The following is a 25,768-nucleotide window of genomic DNA, read 5'->3' as shown; positions in this document are numbered from 1 at the left end:
AGCGTGAGCCGTCGTTGATCGGGAGCCGGGATCTCGGGTGAGCCCCCGAGCCCCGAGCAGAGGCCAAGGGCGTGCTCGGGTTTCGCCTGATCCTTTGCCGGAGGGTACGCGTGAGCGTACCCGATGGGTATAGCCCCTGAGCCCCCAAGCGATCATGGAGGGATCGGTCGAGGGGTCCTTCGATCGGGAACTTGTCATCCCGGGACTTAACATATCCCTATGTTTGAGTTGCGTCAGTGATCCATCATCTTATCTCACTCTTCACTTTTTTTGTTTGGTTTATGGAGTATGGAAATGGTTGATCCACCACCACCTCATCCCTCACAAGGAAATAGTTAGTATAAGCATGAGAAATGGAACCATTCCATCAAAATCATAGGATAAACTTATGATGCACAACCTCATCTAGGTTGAGGTGATTCCTCAAGCCAACCCCTTTAGATTAATGATGCATTATCTCTCCATGTAGAGAGAATTACTTAAACCCTTAAGTAAACCTAACTCCTAGAAACGATCTAACCAAATCCTTACAAACCATATCTAAAAGACAACAATCTTTAACAGGGAAAAATTGCAAAAACCATCGCATAAGTCACTTTGTGTTTGAGAGTCCCCATAATTTGTTTTGTTGCAAATGCTCCCCCCTCTCATTTAGCTCTGTTGCAAAACCACCCCACATTGCATAAAATCAACTGATTCCTCCTGGCTTTTTTGGTGTAGGGATACGACAGGCCAATTTAAGTTTATTGAAGTGTTAGGATTAAGTTTATTCAGTACGCTTCAATGAAAATTTTATGCATATAGCGAAAGATGATGTGACAAAGTTTAAGCCTTTATCGGCGATTCTTTTAGAGGAATCCTGAAAAGGTGTAGGGATTATACTTGTAAGTATCTTACTTTAATAAAAACTACATTGGTGGTCCCAAATTGATGAAAATGTTGAGTTGGTTAACCATGTTCGTGTGCGGTGTTTTTCGCAACAACACTGTAGGGGTCAGTATTTGCCACAAAATAACTTATAGAGGTTGGGGCGGGGGACTCAAAATCCAAGTGACTTAAGGGGTGTTTTTTTTGCAGTTTTCTCATAAGACATCCTATCCTTGCCTCTTTGAACCCTTGCTACAATTTGTGATTTCTATTCACAAATGTGATCATTAGTTTTGCCTATACATCTCCGTCTTCGGGAAACAACTGGCACTCGTGTTGTGGTGCATGCCATGGTTCCAGCCCTCGGTAGCCCCCACACTGATGAGCATTGCTGACGCTATGCATGGAAGATCAGTGGTTTGTTAGCAGTGGTGGTCGATGAAGGCAATGGAATTGCACGATAAAACTGTAGATTGATTATAGGGCCATGGAGTACATGTACATATATGGGCTAGGATGATCTAGGGTTAGTTTATAGAAGTATCACTATTGTCGGATATCCTTGCCTATCATGATTAGTAACCAATCTATAGAAACCACAATGGGCTCAAGTACCTAGCGCTTATAGTAGGGATGGCCAATAAGGTCTGGCCAGCTATCTGTCTAACACCCCGTGTTAGTACTGCAACAGATCTCAACTCCCTATAAAGATCGGTGATGGCAGACCCTTGGTGAAGATGAATATGAGCTCCTTGAAGACCGGCATTGGTAGCCCTTTGGTGAAGATGTCAGCATACTGGGATGACATCGGAACATGTGGATCACGAACAACACCCATGGTAACATGCTCCCGAACAAAGTGAAGATCGATCTCGATATGTTTGGTGAGTTGATGCTGAACTGGATAGGAGGACATGTAGACAACGCTAATGTTGTCACGGTACAACAAGGTCGCACGGTGAGGTAAGTGAAGCTCACGTAGCAGTTGGCTCAGCCAGGAGGTCTCGACTATTGCATTGGTGACACCGCGGTATTCTGCTTCTGCGTTGGACCTAGACACACTGTACTAGAGTTTGGATGACTAGGAGACGAGGCTATCCCCGAGGAACACTACATAGCTCGAGGTGGGCTTGTGAGTGCCAGGACAGCCAACGTAGTTGGTGTAAACAACTAGATCGATCTGTGCTGATGGCCATAGGAGAAGCCCGAGACGGAGAGCACCACAGATGTATTAGAGTGCGTTTGAGAACTGTGAGATGAGGTTCCCTTGGATAATGCATATGAAGACAAACTTGTTGTATGGCATAGGTGTCCGGTTTGGTGAAGGTGAGGTACTGGAGAGCGCCAGCCAAACTCCGGAAGTCTGCAGCAGTCACTGATTGGGGTGCCATCTGCGGCCGACACTTTGGCACAAGTGTCAATGGCCGTAGAACACGGCTTGCTGGCAACCATGCCAGCATGGTCAAGGATCAGGCATGTACTGGTGCTACGAGAGAAACAAGCTGTCGGCGCAGCGTTGAACCTACATCCCGAGAAAGTGATGGAGCTCAAACCTACATCCCGAGGAAGTGATGGAGCTCGCCCAGGTCCTTCATAGAGAACTCCTGTTGCAAGGCAGTGATAGTGCAGCTCAACAGGGCAGCTGATGATGCAGTGAGGACAATGTCGATGTAGAGAAACAAGTATATGGTATCATCTCCTCGGTGGAACATGAAGAGCGAAGTGTCGGACTTGGCCTCCATGAACCCGAGGGAGATCAGGTAAGCAGCAAACCGGCTATACCACGCATGAGGGCATGTTTGAGACCATAGAGTGAACGGATGAGGTGGCAGATGAAGTTTGGATGCGCTTAGTCCTCAAAATTAGAAGGTTGAACGCAGTAAACCATCTCGGATAGGGTGGCATGTAGGAAAGCATTCTTGATGTCCAGCCGGTGAAGGTCTGGTGTATTGCACACTTGGGCACTGAGTGAGCCCGCAGAGTACCCAATGTGCTTTGTAGCGTTTGAGGGAGTCGTCAGCATGGAACTTGTGCTTGAAGATCAACTTTCCGGAGACCACGTTAGCACGCGATGGACGTGTCATGAGATCCCATGTTGTTCTGCAGGAGGGCAGCATGTTCGTCCATCATGGCGGCGCACCAATTGGGACCAGCAAGCACGTCACGATAGGTCTTCGGCACCGGGGAGAGGGGCACTGCATGGTATAGGGTCGGCACCAAGAACCATGCTTTGCCTTGGTGGCCATGGGGTGCTGGTTATCTATTGGCGGAACGGCCACCGCACCCTTGGGACCGGCGATGCAGGCATAGGAGAGGCTGGCGCAGGTGCAGCCGGGCACTAGGAGTACACCTTATGGTAGGTGCAAACCAGCGGGGGTCATTGGCGAGGGGGCCACTCATGGCAATGCAGCCCGTGCTCCAGAGGCAGCAATTGCACGTGGTAGTGCAGGAAGGACGCTAGGGGAGGTGACTGGTGCAGGAACAAAGGTGTCCCCGACAGGGTCAGTCGAGGGGCCACAATGGTGGTGATGTCGTGGACGGATCTACAGGCAACAAAAGGTGTGGCGGGGCCTATAGGCGTTGGTGTAGGGTCAGTTGAGGGGGCCACCAATGGTGGTGATGGCGTGGATGGATCTGTAGACAACAGAGGGTGTGGCGGGCCTATGGGCATCGGCACAGGGTTAGAAAGCCTCAAAACTCGAATTCCGCAGGGGAAGGCTTGCCGAGTTGCTCGGCAAAATGAAAAGATGTCTCGTCAAATATCACATGGTGGGAGACAATGATCTTATTGGAGATAGTGTCAAGGCAGCGGTATCCCTTGTGATGAACAGAGTAGCCAATAAATCCATGTGTAAACAAGAGTAATCATCAATAAAAATGACATAGTATTTATGACCACCCTTTGTAGCAAAAGGCGCAGGACCCCATACATCTTAATGAATAAGATGAAAAGGTCTAGCAGCATGGGAAACACTAGAGAAATATGGAAGTGTGTCTGTTTGCCAAGTTTTGCAACCCTTATAATGAAGCTAGGCTCAATAGAAGTATGACCTAAGCAACCTTTATTTATTAATGCTGATAAACGAGATGCGCATAGGTGACCAAGACGATAATGCCATTTGGCGAAGGAAGACACTGATGACGATGCAGTAGATGACACAAGCGGTGGAGGCTGTAGATGAAGGAAGACACAAGGTGTCCAGGATGTAGAGGCTAGGAGCGCCTTTACGGCGATGGCCAGTCCCAATCACAGTCCTGGTGCGACCATACTGAATAAAACAAGATGAGTTATCAAATTCCAACAAAACAATTTTGGTCATTAACTTGACCTACTAAAAGAAGATTCATGGACAATTGAGGTACAAAAGAAACATCAGGTATTAAAAAATGGGAAGTGAAAAGAGAACCCTGATGAGTGATATGACAGGATGTACCATCAACTGTCTAAATAGAAGCACCGTCAGTGACTAACCTGCAACGAACTAACTGGGAGTGATCCGATGTCACATGAAAAGAAGCTCCTAAATCCAGAACCCAAGATGGGTGAAAAGTAATAGCAGGTGAGGCAGCAGCAATAGCACTGAGCCTCGAGATGTGGAAGGTGTACCACGTCCATGAGCAGCATGACCTGCACGAAAATCAGCTAACTTCTCCGGATAACGAGCAAAGAAATTTTCTGAACAATGAATAGTTTTCTTGCAATGCTCACAAGGTTCTGAAGACTCGCCCTTTGCTATGTTGTTCTTCTGAGAGGCTGTTAGCACATTGTGATGTACTGGTACAAAAGGTGATTAAGAGAGACGTGTCTCTTCAGCAATCAAAACAGTCAGGACATTAGTAGTGGGTGGAGTAGGAGTATTGAGCAACTGCTTGCGAATGTGCTCAAAATCAGACCTTAATCCATGATATAACTGGTACATGAGAAATTTCTCAATGAACTTGTTCTTATTTACACAACAACCTGAGCACCCACTATCACAATTAGGGACCATTGAGGGAAAAGGCCCCATCACACGATCAAAGGCGTTGTAGTAATCCTCTATGGACATGTCATTCTTTTGAAGCTCATGAAGACCTTGCATTTGAGTGAGCAGGAGAGCACCACTATTCTAAACATATTGGCCCTGCAAATATTCCCACATCTCCTTAGAAGATTCATGATTCTCAAGACTCATGATCAAAGAAGGCTTCATACTGTGACAATAGCACTCATGACACATCCATCATCATTGGTCCAAGTTGTGACTGTAGCAGTACAACCATCCTTTGAGGTGCCAACTAAAGGATCCTTAGTCAAATGAGATATAATACGATGGCCCCTCAATATGTTTTGATAGAGAGAGCCCACTCTCGATAGTTACTAGGGCCATCCACTTTGTAGCACTGCGGCACCACCACAGCAGCAGAACAGAGCAGCAGGTGGTCGGGCAGCAGCACCAGGAGCCCAGACAGATGCAGAGTTCAATCAATCCAAGCAAAAAGGTGCCTAGCCAGAACAGAGCAGATGCAAAGGCACAAGTCGAGGACGGACACCAGAAGCTATAGAGATGGAGCAGACAGGCCCGCAGAACCCTGCACAAACGGGCGGTGATGCACGACGAAGAGGAGGTGGAGTCGCGGACAATGTGCAGAGGGGATGCCAACGGAGTCACGGACGGCAGTGGCACGCGAAGGGCGCGCAGATGGGCATGAGGCGCAGATGGGAGATACGCTGCACAGACGGGTGACGAGATGAAGTGAACGTGCCGCAATAGAGGACGAACGGTGACGACGATCCCTACAACAACGACGTACGAAAGATGGACCGCATGTGCGGCTGAACTTGTGACACCGATGGGGTAAAAAATGGATCATCGGTTGGTTAACAAGTGTGATTAGCTCTAACGTTAACCCTAATCCGTGGCCTTGGTACTATGTTACTAACCTTGAGATTTGAGAGAATGAATTACTCTATCAGTGGAGATAACCATATATAGAAAGTCTCATGGCCATATGGGTCTATAATAGATGGGCTTTCATACACTTAACAGGTACAACGTATCTGCTAGGTATTGCCATCTCATAAGATTTAATTTGGCAGCTAAAAACCCATGCTCGCAAACTGTTACAGTGCCCAATGGATTCTGGCTAGCTCGCTATACCCATACTATGCCTAGGTCCACATGAGCCCAAAATAAACCAAGGCATTGGACCTAATTGAATTAAAAAACTAGTCTGATAGCTGAGGATTGCCTCGTCTTATATATTGTGCTCCCCACCATCAATTTTTGATGTGGGACTAAACCTAACAATCTTCCCCATCATACATCAAACCTAACTCTTCAAATCGCATACCCTTTGTGATCTCTGAAAGACGTTATGCTAGGCTACGAGTCCAACTATCCACGTCACACACAACGCATCTTTGGGCTCCCTCGTTACCATGTGACCATGAGATGTTCTAGTTTTTTTTTACCATGGGCTTTGATATCACTTTATATTTTGTGCACCCCTACCATCAACTTCCGATGTGTGTGACTAAACTAGGTCCACTGGAGCCCACACCAAACCAAAGCGTCAACCCTAACTCAACTTCAAAGACTAATCTAATGGGCAAGGACTACCCCACCTTATACCATTGTTGAAAATAGCAGGCTATAGCGGCGGTAGATATAGCGGCTGGGGCCCCTCCCGGCTACGGTTTTGCTTTTTTGTGTGAACTATGGCCATTGGAGCTATATCAAGCAATAGCTACACTAAATGGCTTAGGGCCTGTTTGGTAGGGCTTCGCCCCAGCTTTACAAACTTGTTTTCAGCTTCTCCTACCAAACAGCCCTTGATAAAACAGCTTCTCCCTAAAAGATGTTTTTCAGCTCCTCTCACAGGCATATTTTTCCAGGTGAAGCTGGGTGAAGCTGAAAATACTAGCTTCTCCTAGCTCTCTCTCTCTCTCTCTCTCTCTCTCTCTCTCTCTCTCTCTCTCTCTCTGCTATCTTCCCTAAGAAGCTGTCTTACCGAACAGTTTTGAAAATAGCTTTAGCTTTACTTGTAAAGCTGCTTTTGGAGCCAAAGCCAACAAAAGCTGATTCACTAGTGAAGTTGAGCTATACCAATCAGGCCCTTAGTGGGCTATTTATTTAGCAGCGCTAAAAAGGTTCCACATGTTCTGTTAAGTTAAGAACTTAAGTAACTGGTATTTGATTGTTTGGTTGGTGTTTGATTATGTGTTGGGCTGCTGGATAAGGGGCTGCTACACTCTAATGTAGTGTGAATAGCAACTTCGGTGGCACTACATGTAAACAGTGTTATGCTTACTGTTCTTTTCATCCATCATCACATAGGCACTAATGGGATGGACATGACATTCCAATCACGTAGCGTATTGCTTATCCAATATTCCCGTATCCTATTTATTGCTCTCTCCATCCAAAAATATAAGGATTTTATGAGTTTTTCCTAAGTCAAACTATCATAAATTTCACTAAGTTTATTGCAAATAACTAATATTTAATGGTATCAAATGGACATCCTTAGATTGGCAAATGAAACGTTTAAGCTCGGCGAACTCAGCTGCACGATCTGCCAGGCGCTTCTCCACGAATGCAGCAGATGCAAGCCCTGCTCCCATAAGTTCTGCAAGTATGTCTCTTGTACTAGTACATTCTATTTTTTCGTCCAGATCAATATTGTATTTCCTTCGTCGCCTGAAATGCTGAAATTATAGTTTGTTACCGGATTTCAATGCAGGGCTTGTGTATCGCCCTTTAAGGACTGCCCGTTGTGCGGTGCTGATATAGAGGGCGTCGAGCCCGATGCTGAAGTTCAGGCCCTTGTCCATCTCTTCATTGACAGTCATGCCCGAATCAAAAGATCACATGCTGCAGGGGAGGCAGAAGTACTGGGTGGGAAGAACAAGGTGATATATGAGGATGTTTCCATGGAGAGAGGAGCTTTTCTGGTGCAGCAAGCTATGAGGGTCAGTGATTTAATCAACTGCATTTACCTCTTAGTATGAACTCGTTAGTAGGTTAAATTTCTATCGCTAATTATTCTCTGGTCTATACCACTGTTTTAATGATCATGATGTTTTGACAATGCATGTAAGTTTTACATTTCCAGGCTTTCCGTGCTCAGAATATTGGAAGTGCAAAGACAAGGCTCAGTATGTGTGCAGAAGATATGAGGGAGGAGTTGAGTTCTTCAGTAGATAATATAGATCTGCGCTCTCAGCTTGGAGCTGTTCTAGGAATGCTTGGGGATTGCTGGTATGGCTCTCTGTTGACTATGATACTCCTAGTTTATTGTTCCCACTTTGGCAAACTATAAGCATACTACTGGAGTACTGGTACGAACTCTATGAATTATTAATGCACTGTTGGTTCAACCCAGTAAATCTTTACCAACTACTACCATTATCTTTGTGTACCCCTCTCTATATAAACGTGTGATCATGTTTTGTGCATGGAATACCTAAAGGAGGAAGAGTATGACTACTAAATTCCTTTGAAAATATTTTCGGGAAACTTTTAGAACTTAGTACAGTGAAAGAAATTTGGGTGCTGAAACTATTAGTGCCTCTGCTGTCAGTCTAAATGTATTTGCTCATGTTATATTTGCTCACGTTAGTACTAAGGTTGTGCATCATGTACAAAATGACATAAATTTGTATACAATGGATAATATTCTGTAATTTGGAGGCACAATGCTTGCTCTGCCAAGCATAAAGGCCATTCTAGTTCCACCTAAAAGAACAAAAAAGGCTCATTCCATCTAGATAGTAATGAGCAATAGTTGTGTGTGTGTGCTAACTTGCCACTGATGTTTTAAGCATGGATTGAGTTTGATTAATTGAGATAACAGTTATCATGAATGTTCTTGGTAACAGAATGCGTTAACATCTAAATGTCTATATAGCTTTATTTTTTCTGAAAAAAATAAAGGTTTGTGCAATGTAGCAGAGTCCATCATAGTATAAGGTAGTAATGCCAGCAAATCAGCAAGATTTTTATATGGAATTAATACTTCCAAGTGCATATTGAACTAGGTTCTTGCAACTGAACAAGAGATTTTCTGTGGAATTAATACCAGTACCATATCTATAACTGTAGCCTGTTCTTTCAGAAGAAGAATAAAAGAAGTGTCTCGTTATGGCTAAGCTGGTTATTCCTTTCACCTGATACTGTATCTTGATGCACATCTACTTTTGTATATTTACTCCTACCACACCGTTATAACAGTCTACAACAAGCTATTGTCTTGGGGATGTACTTGTTTTAGTATGTTTAATACACACCATCCCTCTTTACCACTGTTACTTTGCCCTTGTTTTGTTGGTCTGTTGATCACTGAATTGCATCCATATAACTCTGTTTTATGTTTTAGTCGGGTGTTGGGAGATGCTCCTTCAGCAATCACTTACTATGAAGAAAGTGCCGAGTTACTCTCAAAATTGCCTGCAAAGGATCTTGAGGTCATATTCAATTTTATTACCAGTGTGATGACTTCACAAAAAAAAATGTTCTGTTAATTCAGCTTATACATCCATCTACAGATACTCCACACTCTCTCAGTTTCACTTAATAAAATTGGAGACCTTCACTACTATGAAGGGGACTTGCAATCTGCACGAAGTTATTATGCCCGTACATTGGATATTCGCAGAAATGCAGTAAAAGAACACCTAGCAGTTGCCTCCCAGGTAATTTCTGTGCTGCCAGTTATGATTTAGCACAAATCTAAATGAGACAATTATTTCTTTGTCTTAAACAAGAAATGGAAGGAACATTACAAATATAGCACTAAACTTCTATGGAAAATAAAATAAAATGCCAGCCATTTGTTATCTACATAGTTCTAAAAATCCGTAATCTGTGCTCCACCTATTAGTGCCACTACGTGAAAAACAGTTTGTAGCAACGGGGTTTGTTTTTAGGGGCGGCTGGCATTGGAGCAGCCCCTACAGTGGCGTGCTCGGACTCCAGCACAGCAGCCGCCCCTACAAATGGCACAGTAAGGGCGGCTGGTAATACGAGCCGCCCCTACAAATACGTCGATTTGTAGGGGCGGCTGGTATGTAGAGGCGGCTATTACTAGCTGCCCTGCTGTATCCATTTGTTGGAGAGAGAGAGGCAGAAGGAGCACGGGAGCAGGGAAGGGAGAGAGAGAAAGGTCCAAGCCTCCAATCTCTCCTCTCGCCTCCGCCCTAGCTGCCAAGGTTCTTGATTGATTCCAATCCACCCAAAACAAAAATGTGAGTTCTCATCCTCTCCTCTCCTGTCCCGCGAGAGATTTTTACTGGTTTTTGTTTCGTTGATGGGATCTGTTTTGCGCGACGATCTGTTTCGCTGTTCGCGTGTTTTTGTTTGCGGGGGTACGTGGCGACGGATTGGAGCTGTCATGTCAGGCTTCATCTTTCGTTTTTATTCTGCCTAGAAGAAGTTCCTCCTGGGTTGGGAGGAGTAAATGACCGGCGCCTTCCCTCCCCTGTGGATACGTACATGCTGTTCCTTTGGGTGGAATTTATGGCGACTTGGATGCCACGCTGCTTTTAGTAGTAACCAATGCAGGTTCCTCCTCAGGGCCTGGAAGCTGCAATCCTTATTTTGGCAACGAGATTTGGTCCTCGCCTCCCCTCCGTTCCTTCCTGCTCAGATCTGTCCGCGGCGCAGGGCTCGCACTCATGCCTGCCCGCCCGCGCTACCAAATGTGCTTCTTTTTTTTAATGGTTGATGCAGCGAACTGATCGTTGGTGGTATTTCTTTTTCTCCCCCGCAGACAGTGGTGATTCAAGATTGGGTGCGAGAGCGCGACGTCTCAGCTGGGATATCCAGGAATCCAGAATTGATGGCGGCGAAGATGTCTGGTAAGGGGACAAGCGATTCCTGTTCTTTGTCTTGGATTTTTTTTTTGTTGTTGTAATGATTAGCGCGGTGCCGTGCCCAATCTCTGTCTGCAGTGAGCCATGCGGAGGACATTGAGATATCGCTGTGCGACGGCAACTCGGAGGACGAGCGGTGGCGGCACAAGATCGGCTCGCTGCGGCGGAAGGCCATCCACGTGCTCAAGAAGCGAGGGAGGCGTCTTGTCGACTTCCGCTTCCCGCCGGCTGCCATCTCCATCGAGGACAACCGCGACGTCGAGGAGTTGCGCGCCGTCGCCTCGTTCCGGGACCGCCTTGCCGCGCACGACCTCCTCCCCGAGAAGCATGATGACTTCCACATGATGCTAAGGTCACATTTTAAATCCCGTCCCTTTATTTCGTTGCCTGCGTTTGGACGTGGTTTGTTGAATTCCAGTATCCAGTATTTGAAACTCGCGTCGCCTTGTTAATGTTTGGTTCAGGTTCATGAAGGCCAGGAAGTTCGAAGCCGAGAAGGCAATGCAGATGTGGTCAGAGATGCTGAAATGGAGGAAGGAGTTCGGAACTGACACGATCCTTGAGGTGATCACTGTGAAGTCTGGACTGCAAGCAGTACTTGGGAAATACTAGTCTTTGTTTGATATACTAATACTCTGCTGTGACTTCATGCGTTCAGGATTTTGTTTTTGAGGAACTGGATGATGTGCTGCGCTACTACCCTCAGGGCTACCATGGTGTTGACTGCGAGGGCCGGCCGGTGTACATCGAGAGGCTAGGGAAGGTGGATCCGAACAAGCTCATGCAGATCACGTCGGTGGATCGCTACATCAAGTACCATGTCCAGGAGTTTGAGAGGGCCTTCAGGGAGAGGTTCCCTGCCTGCTCAATGGCTGCTAAGAGGCACATTGACTCCATCACTACCATCTTGGACGTCCAGGGTGTGGTATGTGAATGGTTCAGTTTGAACTGTGCTTACAGAATGCAGATCTGTTTGTAGTTTATTCATTTTGATTGTTTTCTGCAGGGGTTTAAGAATTTCTCCAAGACTGCAAGAGAACTAGTACACCGGATGCAGAAGATTGATAGTGACTATTATCCTGAGGTAATTATACTTTTGACTGGGTAATATGTTGTTAGGATTTTTGCCTGGTGACCCAATCAAGTAAAATGTGATAAATGCAGACACTCCACCAAATGTTTGTCGTGAACGCTGGCAGTGGATTCAAGTGGATCTGGAATAGTGTGAAGGGCTTCCTTGACCCAAAAACTTCATCCAAGATTCATGTAAGTTCCATAAACTATATACCATCCTTAGTGGACACTTGTATTGTAGCACAATCATTAGTTTTTGTTTCGTCTGTGTAGGTGCTCGGTTCGAACTACCAGAGTAGGCTTCTTGAAGTAATAGATTCGAGGTAGGTGTGTACTCATGGGTAGCTTAGCTGTGTTTGTCTGAACTTGTTCTCTTTAGCTGTTTCCTAGCTTTAGCCCTCAGCATTTAATAATGCCTGAATTTTCTCAGTGAGTTGCCAGAATTCCTTGGTGGTTTATGCACATGTAGTGACAAGGGTGGTTGTCTTGGATCGAGCAAAGGGCCGTGGAATGATCCTTATATATTGAAGGTGCCATTTTCTGTGTTGTGTTTACATGAAAATAGTTTATCTAGATGCTGTCCTTGTTTTTCTATATACTGATAGACATTATTTGTAGCTGATCCACAATTTGGAAGCTGGATGCGTGAGGGAAATCAAACCTATTTCTGAGGTGGACGAAAGAAGCAGCTCTTCCTTTCGGCTGGAACAGATGAAAGTAAGATTCTAAAATTACAGCCTTCATTAGTAGTATTGCAGGAAGCTGATTGCTTTTCTGGATTCTTGTTCTAAAACTACTACTATATTTTGCTCTTTCAGTGGCAGGGCATGTTAAGTGATACATCAAATGCTGAATCAGGATCTGATGTTGATGATTTTGGTCCGTCATTTGTTCATAAAGTTTCTGACTATGGTTGCTTGACTCCAGTTCATGAGGAAGTAAGTTTATCCATTTTCCTTTGTTCTCACAGTTGGATTTGTAGGCAGCCGCTTCTACAAATCGATTTGTAAGGGCGATCTGGGAACCGCCCCTACAAATGCATGATTTGTAGAGACGGTATGGTAGGGACGGCTGGCCGAGCCGCCTCTACAAAGCCTCACCAGCCGCCCCTAGAAACCATTCCTGTAGTAGTGTGCTACATGGTAAAAGGGTAGGGACAGTGATTAACTGTGGCCTAGAATACCCACATTCTCTTTGTGCTTGACCTTTACGCTGAAGTCTTCGGCTCGCCGGTGCCCGTCGCCGGAGATGAGGAAGACGACCCTGGAACAAGTGGTGAACACACGCAAACACAGTGGAAAGACTCAGCGAGTTTTGGTGCTGTAACGACACAGCTTTTCTTCTACACTATTGCTGATATAAATAGGCAAAGATTACATGGCCACCATGGCCCTTGATCCTACTACGGCGCGCATGCCATGGACTCCTACCCGTCCACGCCATCCCACGGACGAGCACACAGCGGGCGCGATCACCACTACTTGCTAAGTCTACAGCTAGAAAGGAAGGAGGACCTTTGCATGAACGCAGCATGCATCAGGTTGTACAGATGCACTCGATTTGGCTGGGATCGAGTACACATTCCTATCTATAGCCGGAGTGAAGATCGGAGCTAGAGAATGAGCCTGGATTATCCAACAATCTCCCCCTAATTCATGCTCAATTCTTTAATTTGACGACGCCAATCATATCGCAGCTAGGGCAGGGCGGCGTGCACAGGGAGGAGAGGGCGGCGTCGGCGTGAGAGAGAGAGAGAGAGAGAGAGAGAGAGAGAGAGAGAGAGATAGAAAGGCACTATGCCCTTTTTTCTTGCTTAAGATTGAAAGGTTACATCGCCCCTTTATTATAGTCCTGGGAGACTTGACCCTTAAGCAACCTAGACTTAATCTCCAAGCAAACTAGAGGGAGAGTCCTTATAGATGCGGGTTCTCCTTTCCTAACAAACGCTTCTTAGTTCCAAGATAAACTCAAATCTACTCAATATTATTTCCTAAACAAAACTCTACTCTATTTTCCCTAAAATTTCCCAAACTTCCCATCTATCCTGGATTCTCCGAGCGGGAGGGGGCCGAGGGGCGGCGGCGGCCATGCCCCCCTAGTCCGCGCACCCCCTGCCTGCACGCAGGGCGAGGCCGAGGCCGGCTAGCGCCGGCATTGGGCCTCGCTTGGCCCGTTTAGCCCGACGTGGGGGGTCCAGGTCGGACGTGTGATACCCTCATGAGTTAAGTTCTGGAAGAGAACAAGTGTCTACAACTTGGCTACATTATTGTCCTCCGTCAGAATAGCATGATGGTTCACATCATATGCACCAGCATAGAGAACTTGAGGGATTATATGGAGAGATGGGGGCTGCATCTTTGAGTACATGTTTTGTGCGCTTGTCCAAGGTGAATATATCGATAACTGACTATTTCCATCACCTGAAGGCCCTGCGCCATGCTTTATCCCCGTGTTGAGGAGCCATTTAAAAATTGAACCTTGCAACTGAAACCAGCTGCCCAAAGTGGCCAAAGTGTCATCCAAGATAATTAGGAGATGTCAATAGTTGGTAATTGACATATGACTATGGATGAGGATGCCAACTTCTGCTCCCACGTAGATTTCCCCACTCTTGTTGTTATCTTGGAAGAGATTCTTGATGTTGCTCCAAATTCCAAATGGTCTGGGGTGTTGTGCTTTCTGCATCACAATGTCAAGGATCTCAGACGAGATGGAACTGTACAAATTGAGGATGATAGAGTCATTGCTAAAAATGGGTGTGATCGTGAGAAACAAGCATAAATCTCTAGTTTGTTTGGACTGCTACAGATGTATTGATGGCAGAGCAACGGAATAATTAATGAAGAAAACGTGGCCAAGATAACCTGTACTTCTGAGGAAAGCGCAAGTTCCTGTTAAGATGCATAGCTGCAAGCTTTTGTATTTCCCTAACACACTATCTCCAGTATATAGCTTAAATAAATCAAATTATATGCTTCACTGCAGATGTGTTATCAAATTCGACCTTTTTAGGATCCATACTTTCAAAGGCATCTCGTTATTGTACAACTGCAGTCCTAGAATGTCAACATTAGATTCCTTGGTTTGCTTGCATCTGTTTTTTTATGGAATGTATCTTTATTTGATATTTTGTAAAATTTTTCATTGCTCTTATATAATTTTTCTTTTGCAAATAGTTTTGTTTGAGCAGTGAAGCTTGATTTAGTCTAAGGGTCTGTTTGGTTGGGCTTTTGGCTTCGGCTTTTGGCCCTAAAAGCCAAAAGCCCAACCAAAGGGGCTGCTTTTGGAGGCTGCTTTTTCAGAAGCAGCTGCTTTTCCGTAGTTCATTTTTGAAAGCTGGTTTGACCCTGCTTTTGGCTTTTGGCTTTCTGCTTTTCGAAATTGGTGAAATGAAAAGCTCTTACATAGTTGTTTCAAGAGAGATAAAGATAGAAGGTATATTTTATACTTGTTTAACCAAACAGCTTTCAGCTTTTCTACAGCTCATAGCCCACAACAGCTTTCCCACAACTCACAGCCTACAACAGCTTTTTCCCACAGCCATAGCTCAACCAAACACACCCTAACTTGGGTTAACTGTTTCTCTTTGAGCTAAGCTGTTACGTACAACAAATAGATGATTCAGACTTCAGTGTGGTTTCCTTATGATGGGCAACCTATAATATGATAAGTTGATAATTATTGGATATAGGTAATTGATCTAGCAACTTCTTTTGCCAAAGTTGCGGATATTGATAGAAATCTTGGGAATGAAAGCGCTGCAGTCAAAGGTTTAAAGGAAGCAATTGAATGCCTTGAGAAGCTGAAGCTAGGTTCTAAGCAAGCTAGTCTTGAACAAAGGGTAAGCATTATTTATCCCCATCATATCTCCTCATCCTCATCATCGTTGCACCCCTGTGTGTTGTTGTGAGCTAAGCGTTATCTGGATTATTATGCAGCGCCTCTCTGTTTTGGACTTCCTGCACAACCAATTGGCAGATAACACTATGTCATAAGCAACCACTGCCGAAGCCACTGCCGGGTGTGCTGGAGCCGGCAGTGACTACTAATCACTGTCGTGTGGTAAGGCGAGGATCTAGAAAATTGGCGGGAAGCCAAACACCCGGCAGGGTATCACTGCTGGGTAAAGCCACCACCCGGCAGTATATATCAGCTTTCTTGACATCTGAATAAACGTTTTTCAGGTTTCTTGATATGATCAAGTAGTCTTGGAATGATTTTCACAGGTTCTGGGTTGGAAAACAAGAATGATCTGGAACATACGCAAGAACATGTACTTTAAAAAATAAAGGATGACTTATTCTCTTAGGAAAGTACTGCCTGGATACGACAGGGTTAAGAGAAAAACATACATTGTTTGGTCATTCCTAATGTCCTGTAGATCTCTTATCTGTGACTGGAAGCAACCACAGCTTATACTATCGTCGTTGACAGGCAAGAACCACCCTCAAGTTCACTATGTCGAATGAAATTTAGGATTTAGCAACATTCTTATAAGTTGCTCAGAAATAAAAGAAATGCATATCAACGTAGCATCAATTCAAACTTGGTTGTACCAGGTAGATTGATCTATTGGAAACTTTTTTGATGAACGGTCAGATGTCTGCGCAAGTGCTGCACCATTTGGCAGAGTATTTGAGTTCCTCACGAAGATCTTCTCTTGCCGAACTGCGTTTCTATTTATCTCATGCACCTACAAAATACAAATGTAAAACACTCACGTGCAACAAAGTCTAGTAGACCATTTGCATAGAAGATAGGCAATTTCTTTTACTGCAAGTTTGTCCTCCACCGTCTTGGTAGCCAAAATTAGCAGCTTTTCATCAATGAATGGCAACATTGCAATACCCTGAAACAATTTATTTTGGAGAAAACCAGCATAAGTGAAGAAGGCTTTCGGTCTGGTCCGCTTGTGAAAAAAGCACCGAGTGAAGAAGGCTTTCTTTTATCTTTCACAACTACTCCCTCCGTTCCGTTTTATAAGGTGTAGAACATTTATTTACTTTATATTGCCTATTAATTATCTGTTATAAACTTATGGTTATTAGATAGTAACAACTGCTTACAAATATAACCATATCGAGGTTATATTATAATAGTTAAAAATCATTGTTAACCAAAGTTTTTAAAGTTTGAATCTTGATATATGTGTGCATAAAAGGGAATGCGGTAGTACTAATATTTGGGGCTTAAATCTAGCAACTGAAAAGAAAGGAGTCTAAATAACCTCCTGACATTTGGCTAGGTGCCTACTTAATTCCCTCACCTATAAAACCATGTATTGAACACCTTAAACTATTAAAAAGCAGACACATAACCCCAAGTGGTTTTATACCCGGTTTTGCTAAAGTGGCACTCCTTGATGGCATCAGTTGCTAATGTGGCGTGAAGACAAATGTCTATTATGATGTGGTAACCTCGCTCAGCCATTACAGGGCCACTCAGCTCCCGTGCTGCTCGGCCTGCTCTGCTCGTCCTGTGATTCTAGCGCGCTCGGCGCTCGTCCAGCATAGCTCAGCCGCCGCAGCCCCATGCAGCTCACTGGCCGCCGCTGCTCTCCCTGCATCTAGGCTACATCACTCGCCCGTGCAGCTCGCCTGATGCCGCTTGCATTGCGCCTCGTCGCCGCCCTCCACCCTGTCGCCATGATGTTGTCCTCGTCGGTGGCCAAGGCCGGTGTCCAACAACATCACCAGCTGCATAATGGGTCCTCTCGGTGCTCAGTGTGGACCTTGGCTCTACACCACGCATCACTTCCGCCTCCCGTTCGCGTCGGCTTCCCTCCGCACCTTCTCAGGCCGCACGCGGCTACGCACTGACGCACGCCGTCGGCATAGCCTCATGCAGTCATGCACCATCTGTGTCGCGCTGCGGGACGCCGTGGAGCTACAGGCCATCCATCGCTCGCGCGGGAGGCCCGTCTCGCATCCTTCATTACCGCCGTACTAGACCATCGCGACATCCCGGCGAGGACAACGCGCTCCATCGTCTCGCGTGCCTGCCCACCAACACTTACCGCTGTTAGGATCGTAGATTACCTTTCTGTAACCGTAGATCCGGGTAAGCCTCCTCGCCCTTTCTCTGTTGCGGCGTAGCAGCAGAGTAGACGCCGGTGCCACAGTGTAGTAGGCGTCCAGCGCGGTGGAGATGAAGTCTAGTGGCGCTGCAGAGGCCTCGGTGGTAACCCTGCAGGGGCGACGGCGGAGTCGGTGGAGCATCCCGTCACTGGCAGCACTCCGTTAGATCGGATTAGGTTTCTCTGTAAGTGGGTACGGCGGCTCCGTTGAACCTCGTAGACCGAGCCCTGATCCCCACCTTACCTTTTATATGTGTTGTGCGACAGGGGCCCACCAACCGTATTAGGGTTGGGCTCCCCCGATCAGGGAGCAGAGACAAGGGTCCAATAGGCCGTTGGGCCTATTGGTGGAGATCAACTAACATTCTCCCCCTTGATCTCACTACCATCTTTCAATTTCATTTACTTTTGTTCATTCCATTACAGATTAGCGCATAGAGCATGTCTCATCGTCACGGTCCATTGTCGATAGACTTAACAGCTACAACACACTACTCTGTTTTGAAATAGATACTTATCTTTGTGCCTTCTTTTGTCCAGGAATTTTAGGTTTTCCCTTAAACCCATGCTAGCTACATGTTCTTTGAACACCATGTTCTCTGAACACGTTGGGTGGTAAGCCTTTTGTAAGCGGATCTGCGAGTATCTTTTCTGTACTTATATGCTCAAGACTTATGACTTGATCCCGGACTTTATCTTTCACAACATAATACTCTATGTCAATGTGTTTGGCAGCACCACTTGACTTATGTTGTGAGCATACTGTACTGCCGGATTATTATCGCAGTATAACTTAAGTGGTCTATAGATGTCGTCAACCACCTTCAAACCGGGTATGAGCTTCTTTAGTCAGTTCACCTGCCCGTTGCCTCATAACACGCTACAAACCGTCACACATTGTGGACGATGTAGTGACAGTTTGCTTTGAGCTTTTCTATGAAATAGCTCCCCTTTTGCGAGAGTGAATACATATCATTTCTTAATTTTCTATCATCTCTCGCATAATCAGAATCTGAATATCCCACTATGTGGAGTAAATCAGATCTTCTATATGTCATCATGAGGCATTTCGTTCCTTGCAAATAACGTAAGACTTTCTTTACTAATTTCAGTGTTCTGTTCCAGAATTGCTCTGGAATCTGCCAAGTAACCCGGTAACAAATGCCAAGTCAGGGCGCATACATACTTGAGCATATTGCAAGCTTCCGACAACTGAAGCCCATGGAACCGTTTTTCATTTGATCGATCTCATATTGGTTCCTAGGGTATTTAAAATCCTCATATCTGTCGCCCTTGACTATAGGAGCAGGTGAGGGACTATATTTGTGCATACATAATTTCTTTAAGATCTTTTCCATGTATGCCTTTTGTGACAGTCCTAATACCCCTTTACTTCTATCTCGGTGAATCTCGATCCTTAGAACGAACGAAGGTTCACCAAGATCTTTCATATCAAATTTTGAGGACAAAACTTCTTTGTCTCCAGTAGTAGACTGACATCACTGCTAGCAAGTAAAATATCATCCACATACAGGACAAGAAAGATAAACTTCCCATTCTTAAACTTTGTATAGACATAATTATCATCTATATTTTCTTTAAAACCAAAATTCTTTATTGTCTGATCAAACTTTAAGTACCACTGTCTTAAGCTTGTTTTAATCCATAAATGAATTTCTTTAGGCGGCATCTCATTCGTTCTTTTCCTTCCATGACAAAACCTTTCGGTTGTGCCATGTAAACATTTTCCTCCAAGTCCTCGTTGAGAAATATCGTCTTTACATCCATCTGATGTAACTCTAAATCGTAATGTGCCATTAATGCCATTATGATTCTGAAGGAATCCTTACATGAGACTAGAGAAAAGGTCTCATTATAATCAATCCCTTCTCTTTGCATAAATCCTTTTGCCACAAGTCTTGCTTTATATCTCTCTATATTCCCTTGAGAGTCAAGTTTTGTTTTGTAGACCCATTTACAGCCTACTGTTTTTGCTCCTTTAGGAATTATCTCCAAATCCCAAACTTTGTTGGCATTCATAGATTTCATTTCATCTTCCATGGCCTCAAGCCACTTTGATGAATGATCACTTTTCATGGCTTCTTCAAATGAGGTGGGATCATCCTCCATTTGAAATTCCTCAGTGTTGTACACTTCATAATCAGCAGAAATAACTGATTTTCTAACTCTTTGAGACCTTCTAGGGGCCTTCACATTTGGCACATGTTCTGTTTGAGGCTGTTGTTGCTCCCCGTCATGTGTGGCAATAGGTTCTATAGGATCCTAAAGAATAGGTTCCTCATCGTCATTCATTGTTGCCACATGTGGGATAACAACAGGTGCTGGCACTATAGTGTCTTGCACTGTCGGTGCAGCGACAGCAGGTAGTGAGAAAAATGGCTCATGAATCACTGGAGTGGGTGCATACACCCGCTTCACTTCAAGGTCAATTTCTCGAGCTACCATGCTCCCCCTCATCAATTCATCCTCTAGGAAGACAGCGTGTCTCGTTTCCACAAATTTTGTATGTCTCTCTGGACAGTAGAAAACAAAAACCTTTTGACTTTTCTGGGTAGCCAAACAAATGGCAACTTACTATTTTGGGATCTAACTTCCCAATATTTGGGTTAAAATACTTTAGCCTCAGCAGAGCTCCCCACACACACGCAAGTGGTTTAGTGAGGGTACTCTTTCTGTCCACAACTCATATGTTGTTTTGGACACCGACTTTCTTGATACTCTATTGAGAATATGAATGGCGGTTTTAACGCCTCCATCCACAGGCTCAACTGTAAGGTGGAGTAACTTATCATACTGCCCACCATATCCATCAGGGTACGATTGATTCTTTTAGCTACTCTATTCTGCTGAGGTTCGCCCGGTGTAGAATACTGGGCTACTATGTCATTCTTTTAGGGTATGCCGACCGTAATACTCCCCCACGGTCAGACCTGACTATCTTAATCTTTAATATCTTAAATTTATCCAATGCTTCTGTTCTTTCTTTGATTGGATAAATATAGCCATAATGGGAGTAATCATTTGTGAATGTTATGAACGAATCATAACCATCCACACTCTTTACAGGAAAATGACCACAGATGTCTGTGTGAATAATCTATAAAATTCCTGCGCTTCGTTTGTTATCTTTCTTTACATACTTTCCTTTTATGCATTCTCTGCATTGTTCTAAATCTATAAATCTGAGAGATCTAATGGAGGAAGGATATCATTCTTAACTAGTCTTTCTATTCTCCCTCTCGAAATATGGCCTGAACGACAGTGCCATAATTTCGACGACGCATCTTGAGCTCTCTTATGCCATCATTTCCAGAGTAACTCTCTGTCACCAGCTGCTTTATCAGCTGGGTAACATATATCTTTGAAGAGCCAGTGAACTGACTCTTTATTCTATCGAGGTACTCGGTGACCGTGTCACACTCTAGGATTGAGTCCACAGTTGCAGGCTCAATCGTGTTCTTTATCACAGCCAAACATTTCATGTTGGTAGTGACCCACTTCCTATGCTTAAAGTCATATGACATATTTTGTGATTCAAAATCCATTTCTTTAGTTGCCTAATCGGCATCATTCTCTTTTGTCTCCCTCACCGGTACCACATACTTAGTGGGACACGGTGAGGTGACTACCCAGTCCACCTCAGCCAAGATGAAACCAGGTCAAACATTTTCTTAACATAAAAATAACACCATTTGCATGCCTTGATTCCAACGTTGGTCAAAATCAAAACATACAACTGTTCGTATACACTAATTCTACATCACCGTTGGACAGAAATAGAATTAATGTATAAAATCATTAAAATTCACAATTGTTCTTACACACTAATTCTACATCACCGTTGGGCAGAAATAGAATTAATGCATAAATCATTAAAATTTTACAACTGTTCTTATACACTAATTCCACATCACTGTTGGGCAGAAGTAGAATTAATGCATAAATCATTAAAATTATGATATTGTTATTAACAACGTTGGTCAGAAAATAACAACATCATAATCATGTCAAAACTCTTTTTCTCCAATTAAATGTCACATTGGTTCAAATAACTGGAGAATAAACATTTTCTTTAGCAGCGGAAAAACTTTCTTTTTCTCCAATTAAATATCACGTTGGTACAATATAACTGGAGAATATACTTTTTCTTTAGCAGCGGAAAAACTCTTACTCAATTTCTTGAATTTTACCCACAGGGAAAAATTACTTTTTTTATTTTATATATTTTTTCTTTTGAGCCAATTTGCATTTTCAATTTTCCAGGAAAAAGAAAAAAGAAAATACGGGCTCATTCTGCCTCTCTCGGCCCAAAACCAGCAAAAGCCGGTCCGGCCCAGCTCACCGCGCGCGCGCAGGCTGCACCCAGGCCGCAACCTGGGCCTGGGCCGGCAAAGCTCCACGCGCCCGCGCGCCCGCCTGGGCCACGATGCGGCCCGTGCTTCCATCGTCGTCAGATCTCATCCGACGGCCATCCGTTCGTTTCGGCCGAATAAAAGCCTTCTCCGGCCGCGGTCCTCAAACCCTAGAGGCCATTCGATTCTTTCCTTTCTCTCTCTTCGCTCTCTCTCTTCTCTCCTCACACAGCAGCGAGGCGAGCGCAACCGAGAGCGACTCGAAGGCGGTGGAGCGGGCGATCCATGGCGCCGTCGCTGGCCCCCTCGCCGGCGCGCGTGCTCCCCAACGGGTGAGCACGCCGCCGTCGAGCGGCCTGGCCGCGGCGCCCCCTTGGCCGAGCCCAGCGAGCAGCTGCCCCCCGGCTCGGCCCTTCTTCTCCCGCGCCGACGAAGAGCCATCCCGACGCACGGCAGGGTTTGTCTCCTTTTCCCCTTCTCCGATTTGAGTTGTATCTGCTTTCTTTTCTTTTCGCTTGTTCACCCGAAAAGGAGATCTAGGGTTAGGGTTCGGTTGAACCCGATTCATGTTTTCTTTTGGTTTGATTCGAGATCAGTGAGATTATCCCCTCTTCCCTTTCTTTTCTTTTGAATCTACTTCTTTCTACGGATTCAACCGATTGGGGTTAGGGTTCGAGATTTGCACTTTTCTTTTGATTTCTTTTTCTTTTCGGAGTTCATCCGAATGGCTTTCGCCTTTTCCCTTTCTCCATGCGAGTTAGGGTTAGGGTTCAACCCGATCTGTTTTGATTCGAGATCGAGTTGCTAGGGTTCACTGTTCTTCCCCGAGACTGATTCCTTCCCCTTCTTCCCCCTTCCCCTTCTTCTTTTGGGATTAACCCGATTTGGGATGGGGTTAAAATTAGGGTTAGGTCTTCTTCTTCTTTCCTTAGATCCGAATTGGATTTGTTCTGTTCTTGCCGTGCGCCGGTGAGAACGGTGGCACGGCATCTTCCCCCCCCCCCCCCCCCCCCCGCGCGGTGGTGGTGGTGACCGGTATACATTGAGATCCGCCACCCCGGTCTCTCTTTCTGTTTGCTTTTACCCGGCTAGGGTTAGGGTAACACAGCGGCAACCTGGCTCTGATACCAATGTTAGGATCGTAGATTACCTTTCTGTAACCGTAGATCCGAGTAAGCCTCCTCGCCCTTTCTCTGTTGTGGCGTAGCAGCTGCAGAGCGGACCTTCGCGCGGACACCACGCTCGCCGGGTTCGATGGCCTCCGTATCTGTCATGCGGACCACTCATTCCTCTTCGTCTGCTGCCTACCTCCAGGTTCTCTGCTCGTGCTCCACAGTGGCCAGCGCGAGGTGCACGACACTTTTGCAGCAGCCACGACCGCGGGTGACGAGGACGATGCAGCCACCTCCGACATGGCCGCCCTGTCTAGGGCTCAACATCACCTCCACGAGGCATGTACTTAGGACCACCTGGTTGTGCAACAGTGCAAGGAGAAGACGGAGAATATCGGCGAGTGCCGGCCGCCGGTTCTAGTAAAGAGAAAGGGGTGGGTGGATGAATAAGAGTGACCGACAAGTGGGCCATAGCTCCAGATTGGCAACTCTATCCTATGTGGTGAAACCATTCTAGGGGGTTATATGTGTGGCTTTTAATAGTTTAAGGTGTTCAATACATGATTTTATAGGTGAGGGGATTAAGTAGACAACCAGCAAACGTCAGGGGGTTATTTAGACTTTTTCCCAACTGAAAAGTGATGGCTAAGATCATACACCACCCAGCCAATTTGCGTCAAAATATGAGTAACCTAGTCTTAAACTTGCCACAAGAAACGTTTCCCATGGGCATCAATCTGTAGATCTGGTGAGAAAAATAAATGCCCGTTTAGTTCTGTAATATGGTATTCAGAGGGATAGAATTTTTGTATCAAAGACTCTTCATTTTCCATCAGTTCTCTGTAACACTTTGGTAGTGCACATGAGCTGCAAAAGAAAATAAACTTAAAACTTCAATTAATAGATTGCAATGAAGAATGTGCATTATAAAACAGAGAACATTTCACGTGCCTTTCCTTTGGAAGAACTGCCATGAGCTGATCGAATGGTCTTAGTGGCTTGTCAGCGGTGAAAGATATCTTGAACTGAGATAGTCCTTTAAAATCAGATGCGAAAGGAGCATAATAGAAGGGGTAGTACCTGCAGAAAACAAAATAGACATTATAGAATGGAAACATTTGCTAGTTCATATATATAATATATCAATTAGAATTAGCAGTCACATATCACTTACGTGGAACTATTTATCAAGATTATCAATTTTTTTACTATTCATCATTCAAATTTCAGACGATGAAAGCATACGAGTACAGTGTATATATGGATATACAAGGACAAATGAAAGCTCAGATCATAAATATGTACATCCTACCAGCTCCATGATGGCACATCTGCAAAATAGTACCGCAGCACCCAACAAAGTCCTTCCAGATACTTTTGTACCTAAATTAAGCCAGTGATAAAGAAAGTTAACACAATCTGATGTTGTCTCTTCAGAACGCCCACCGGTGGTACTAAAAATTTATTTGCACAGACAAACAGGAAAAATCATAACCATGTGATTCTTCAGCTTCTTAACTTCATTAGATTTTTCCACACCAAACTTTTCCCTGTAGAATCGAGATTTCCACCCCGCCAATCCCAATCTTATCTGCAATGGCATGTCAAACTTAGCAAATATGCGAAATATTTACTCAAATAGGCGCTATACTAACCGCGTCATGTTTACAGGCTCCACTTTTTATAAGGTCTTGCTTGTTACGAAGAGTATCCTTTAAGTTTCGCCTCAGCTCCAGGGTATTCGCGGTTACCTATGCAACAGGAGTCAAACTCAACACAAGAGGAATAATATGGATGGATTTTGCAAAACAAGTTTAGGATAAGTAATAAGGTATTTCCAAATCTATAAATATAACGGAAATTGGTAAGCTCTTCCCTACATCTGACTCATCTTGGCTGCAGGTGGAAATACTGCACTGTGTTGAAAAAGATTTTACTCTCAAGACTGGACAATCAGGATTTTCTTCTGAAGAACCGAACTAGGCGACCAGAGAGAGGGTGAATAGGAGCCGAATCAAAATTTCTCTCGAAATGGTCGCTATCCTTAAATCATCACCAAAAGCATTAAACACTGCGAACGTGATGCCCTCGAGCTAACTGGTGGCTGGATGTTCACGAGGAACACGGTGGGACGCCACAAACGACGAAAAACAACACGACACCAAAAATCCGGAAAACGGTGCTATAGCTGGCGCGAGTACTGTAGCGGCCGAGTACTGTAGCTAGGCGCCCACCGTGCGGTGCCTGGCGAGCACCTACTCGGCCGCTCAGCCTGGCTACAGTGCTCAAATTCTTTTCATCAGCAACTGCATAATAGTTATTGCTATTATCTATGTCGTTACTCCTTTACCCTCAGCATTCATTCATATAAAAACAACCTCCCAATTCCCGCAACAAGTGGAGAATTCAC

At 44.9% G+C, this 25,768-nt stretch overlaps 2 protein-coding genes across 4 annotated transcripts in view; one reads left to right on the top strand and one right to left on the bottom strand.

Moving 5' to 3' along the window:
- The window catches only part of LOC136483523 (disease resistance protein RGA5-like), a 62,390-nt gene that overhangs the window by 4,807 nt on the left and 31,815 nt on the right, over positions 1 to 25,768 (top strand). Inside the window, exons 4-20 of one of the 3 annotated variants that reach the window (XM_066480606.1) lie at positions 7,381 to 7,485; positions 7,594 to 7,822; positions 7,966 to 8,111; positions 9,229 to 9,316; positions 9,398 to 9,544; positions 10,621 to 10,708; positions 10,802 to 11,075; positions 11,188 to 11,287; positions 11,382 to 11,648; positions 11,730 to 11,807; positions 11,888 to 11,989; positions 12,071 to 12,120; positions 12,228 to 12,327; positions 12,416 to 12,514; positions 12,616 to 12,735; positions 15,489 to 15,638; positions 15,736 to 16,459. In XM_066480606.1, the coding sequence (XP_066336703.1) occupies positions 7,381 to 7,485; positions 7,594 to 7,822; positions 7,966 to 8,111; positions 9,229 to 9,316; positions 9,398 to 9,544; positions 10,621 to 10,708; positions 10,802 to 11,075; positions 11,188 to 11,287; positions 11,382 to 11,648; positions 11,730 to 11,807; positions 11,888 to 11,989; positions 12,071 to 12,120; positions 12,228 to 12,327; positions 12,416 to 12,514; positions 12,616 to 12,735; positions 15,489 to 15,638; positions 15,736 to 15,792 (2,200 nt within the window). In that variant the 3' untranslated portion in view covers positions 15,793 to 16,459. Of the gene's footprint in view, positions 1 to 7,380; positions 7,486 to 7,593; positions 7,823 to 7,965; positions 8,112 to 9,228; positions 9,317 to 9,397; positions 9,545 to 10,620; positions 10,709 to 10,801; positions 11,076 to 11,187; positions 11,288 to 11,381; positions 11,649 to 11,729; positions 11,808 to 11,887; positions 11,990 to 12,070; positions 12,121 to 12,227; positions 12,328 to 12,415; positions 12,515 to 12,615; positions 12,736 to 14,605; positions 15,458 to 15,488; positions 15,639 to 15,735; positions 16,460 to 25,768 lie in introns of those variants that run through there. The other 2 variants (XM_066480608.1, XM_066480607.1) reach the window with 2 other exon arrangements.
- LOC136483525 (5'-3' exoribonuclease 2-like) lies at positions 23,815 to 25,606 on the bottom strand. Its single transcript, XM_066480610.1, has 4 exons — positions 24,854 to 25,606; positions 24,671 to 24,741; positions 24,310 to 24,438; positions 23,815 to 24,225 (listed from the first exon to the last, which is right to left on the bottom strand). Exons 1-4 carry the CDS (start codon positions 24,959 to 24,961, stop codon positions 24,057 to 24,059), a joined length of 477 nt encoding a protein of 158 aa, XP_066336707.1. The 5' UTR covers positions 24,962 to 25,606; the 3' UTR covers positions 23,815 to 24,056.

This window comes from Miscanthus floridulus, chromosome 9 (assembly GCF_019320115.1).
Source record: "Miscanthus floridulus cultivar M001 chromosome 9, ASM1932011v1, whole genome shotgun sequence".
NCBI lineage: Eukaryota > Viridiplantae > Streptophyta > Magnoliopsida > Poales > Poaceae > Miscanthus > Miscanthus floridulus.
This window is presented reverse-complemented; position numbering and strand designations above follow the sequence as displayed.

What these genes read in the sequence shown, in the direction of transcription:
- LOC136483525 (XM_066480610.1), bottom strand. Translation starts at nt 24,961, where the DNA reads ATGCCATTGCAGATAAGATTGGGATTGGCGGGGTGGAAATCTCGATTC. An exon ending in AGAAGCTGAAGAATCACATG is followed by an intron (nt 24,742 to 24,853) that starts GTTATGATTTTT and finishes GGCTTAATTTAG; the next exon opens with GTACAAAAGTATCTGGAAGG. An exon ending in GCAGTTCTTCCAAAGGAAAG is followed by an intron (nt 24,226 to 24,309) that starts GCACGTGAAATG and finishes TTTCTTTTGCAG; the next exon opens with CTCATGTGCACTACCAAAGT.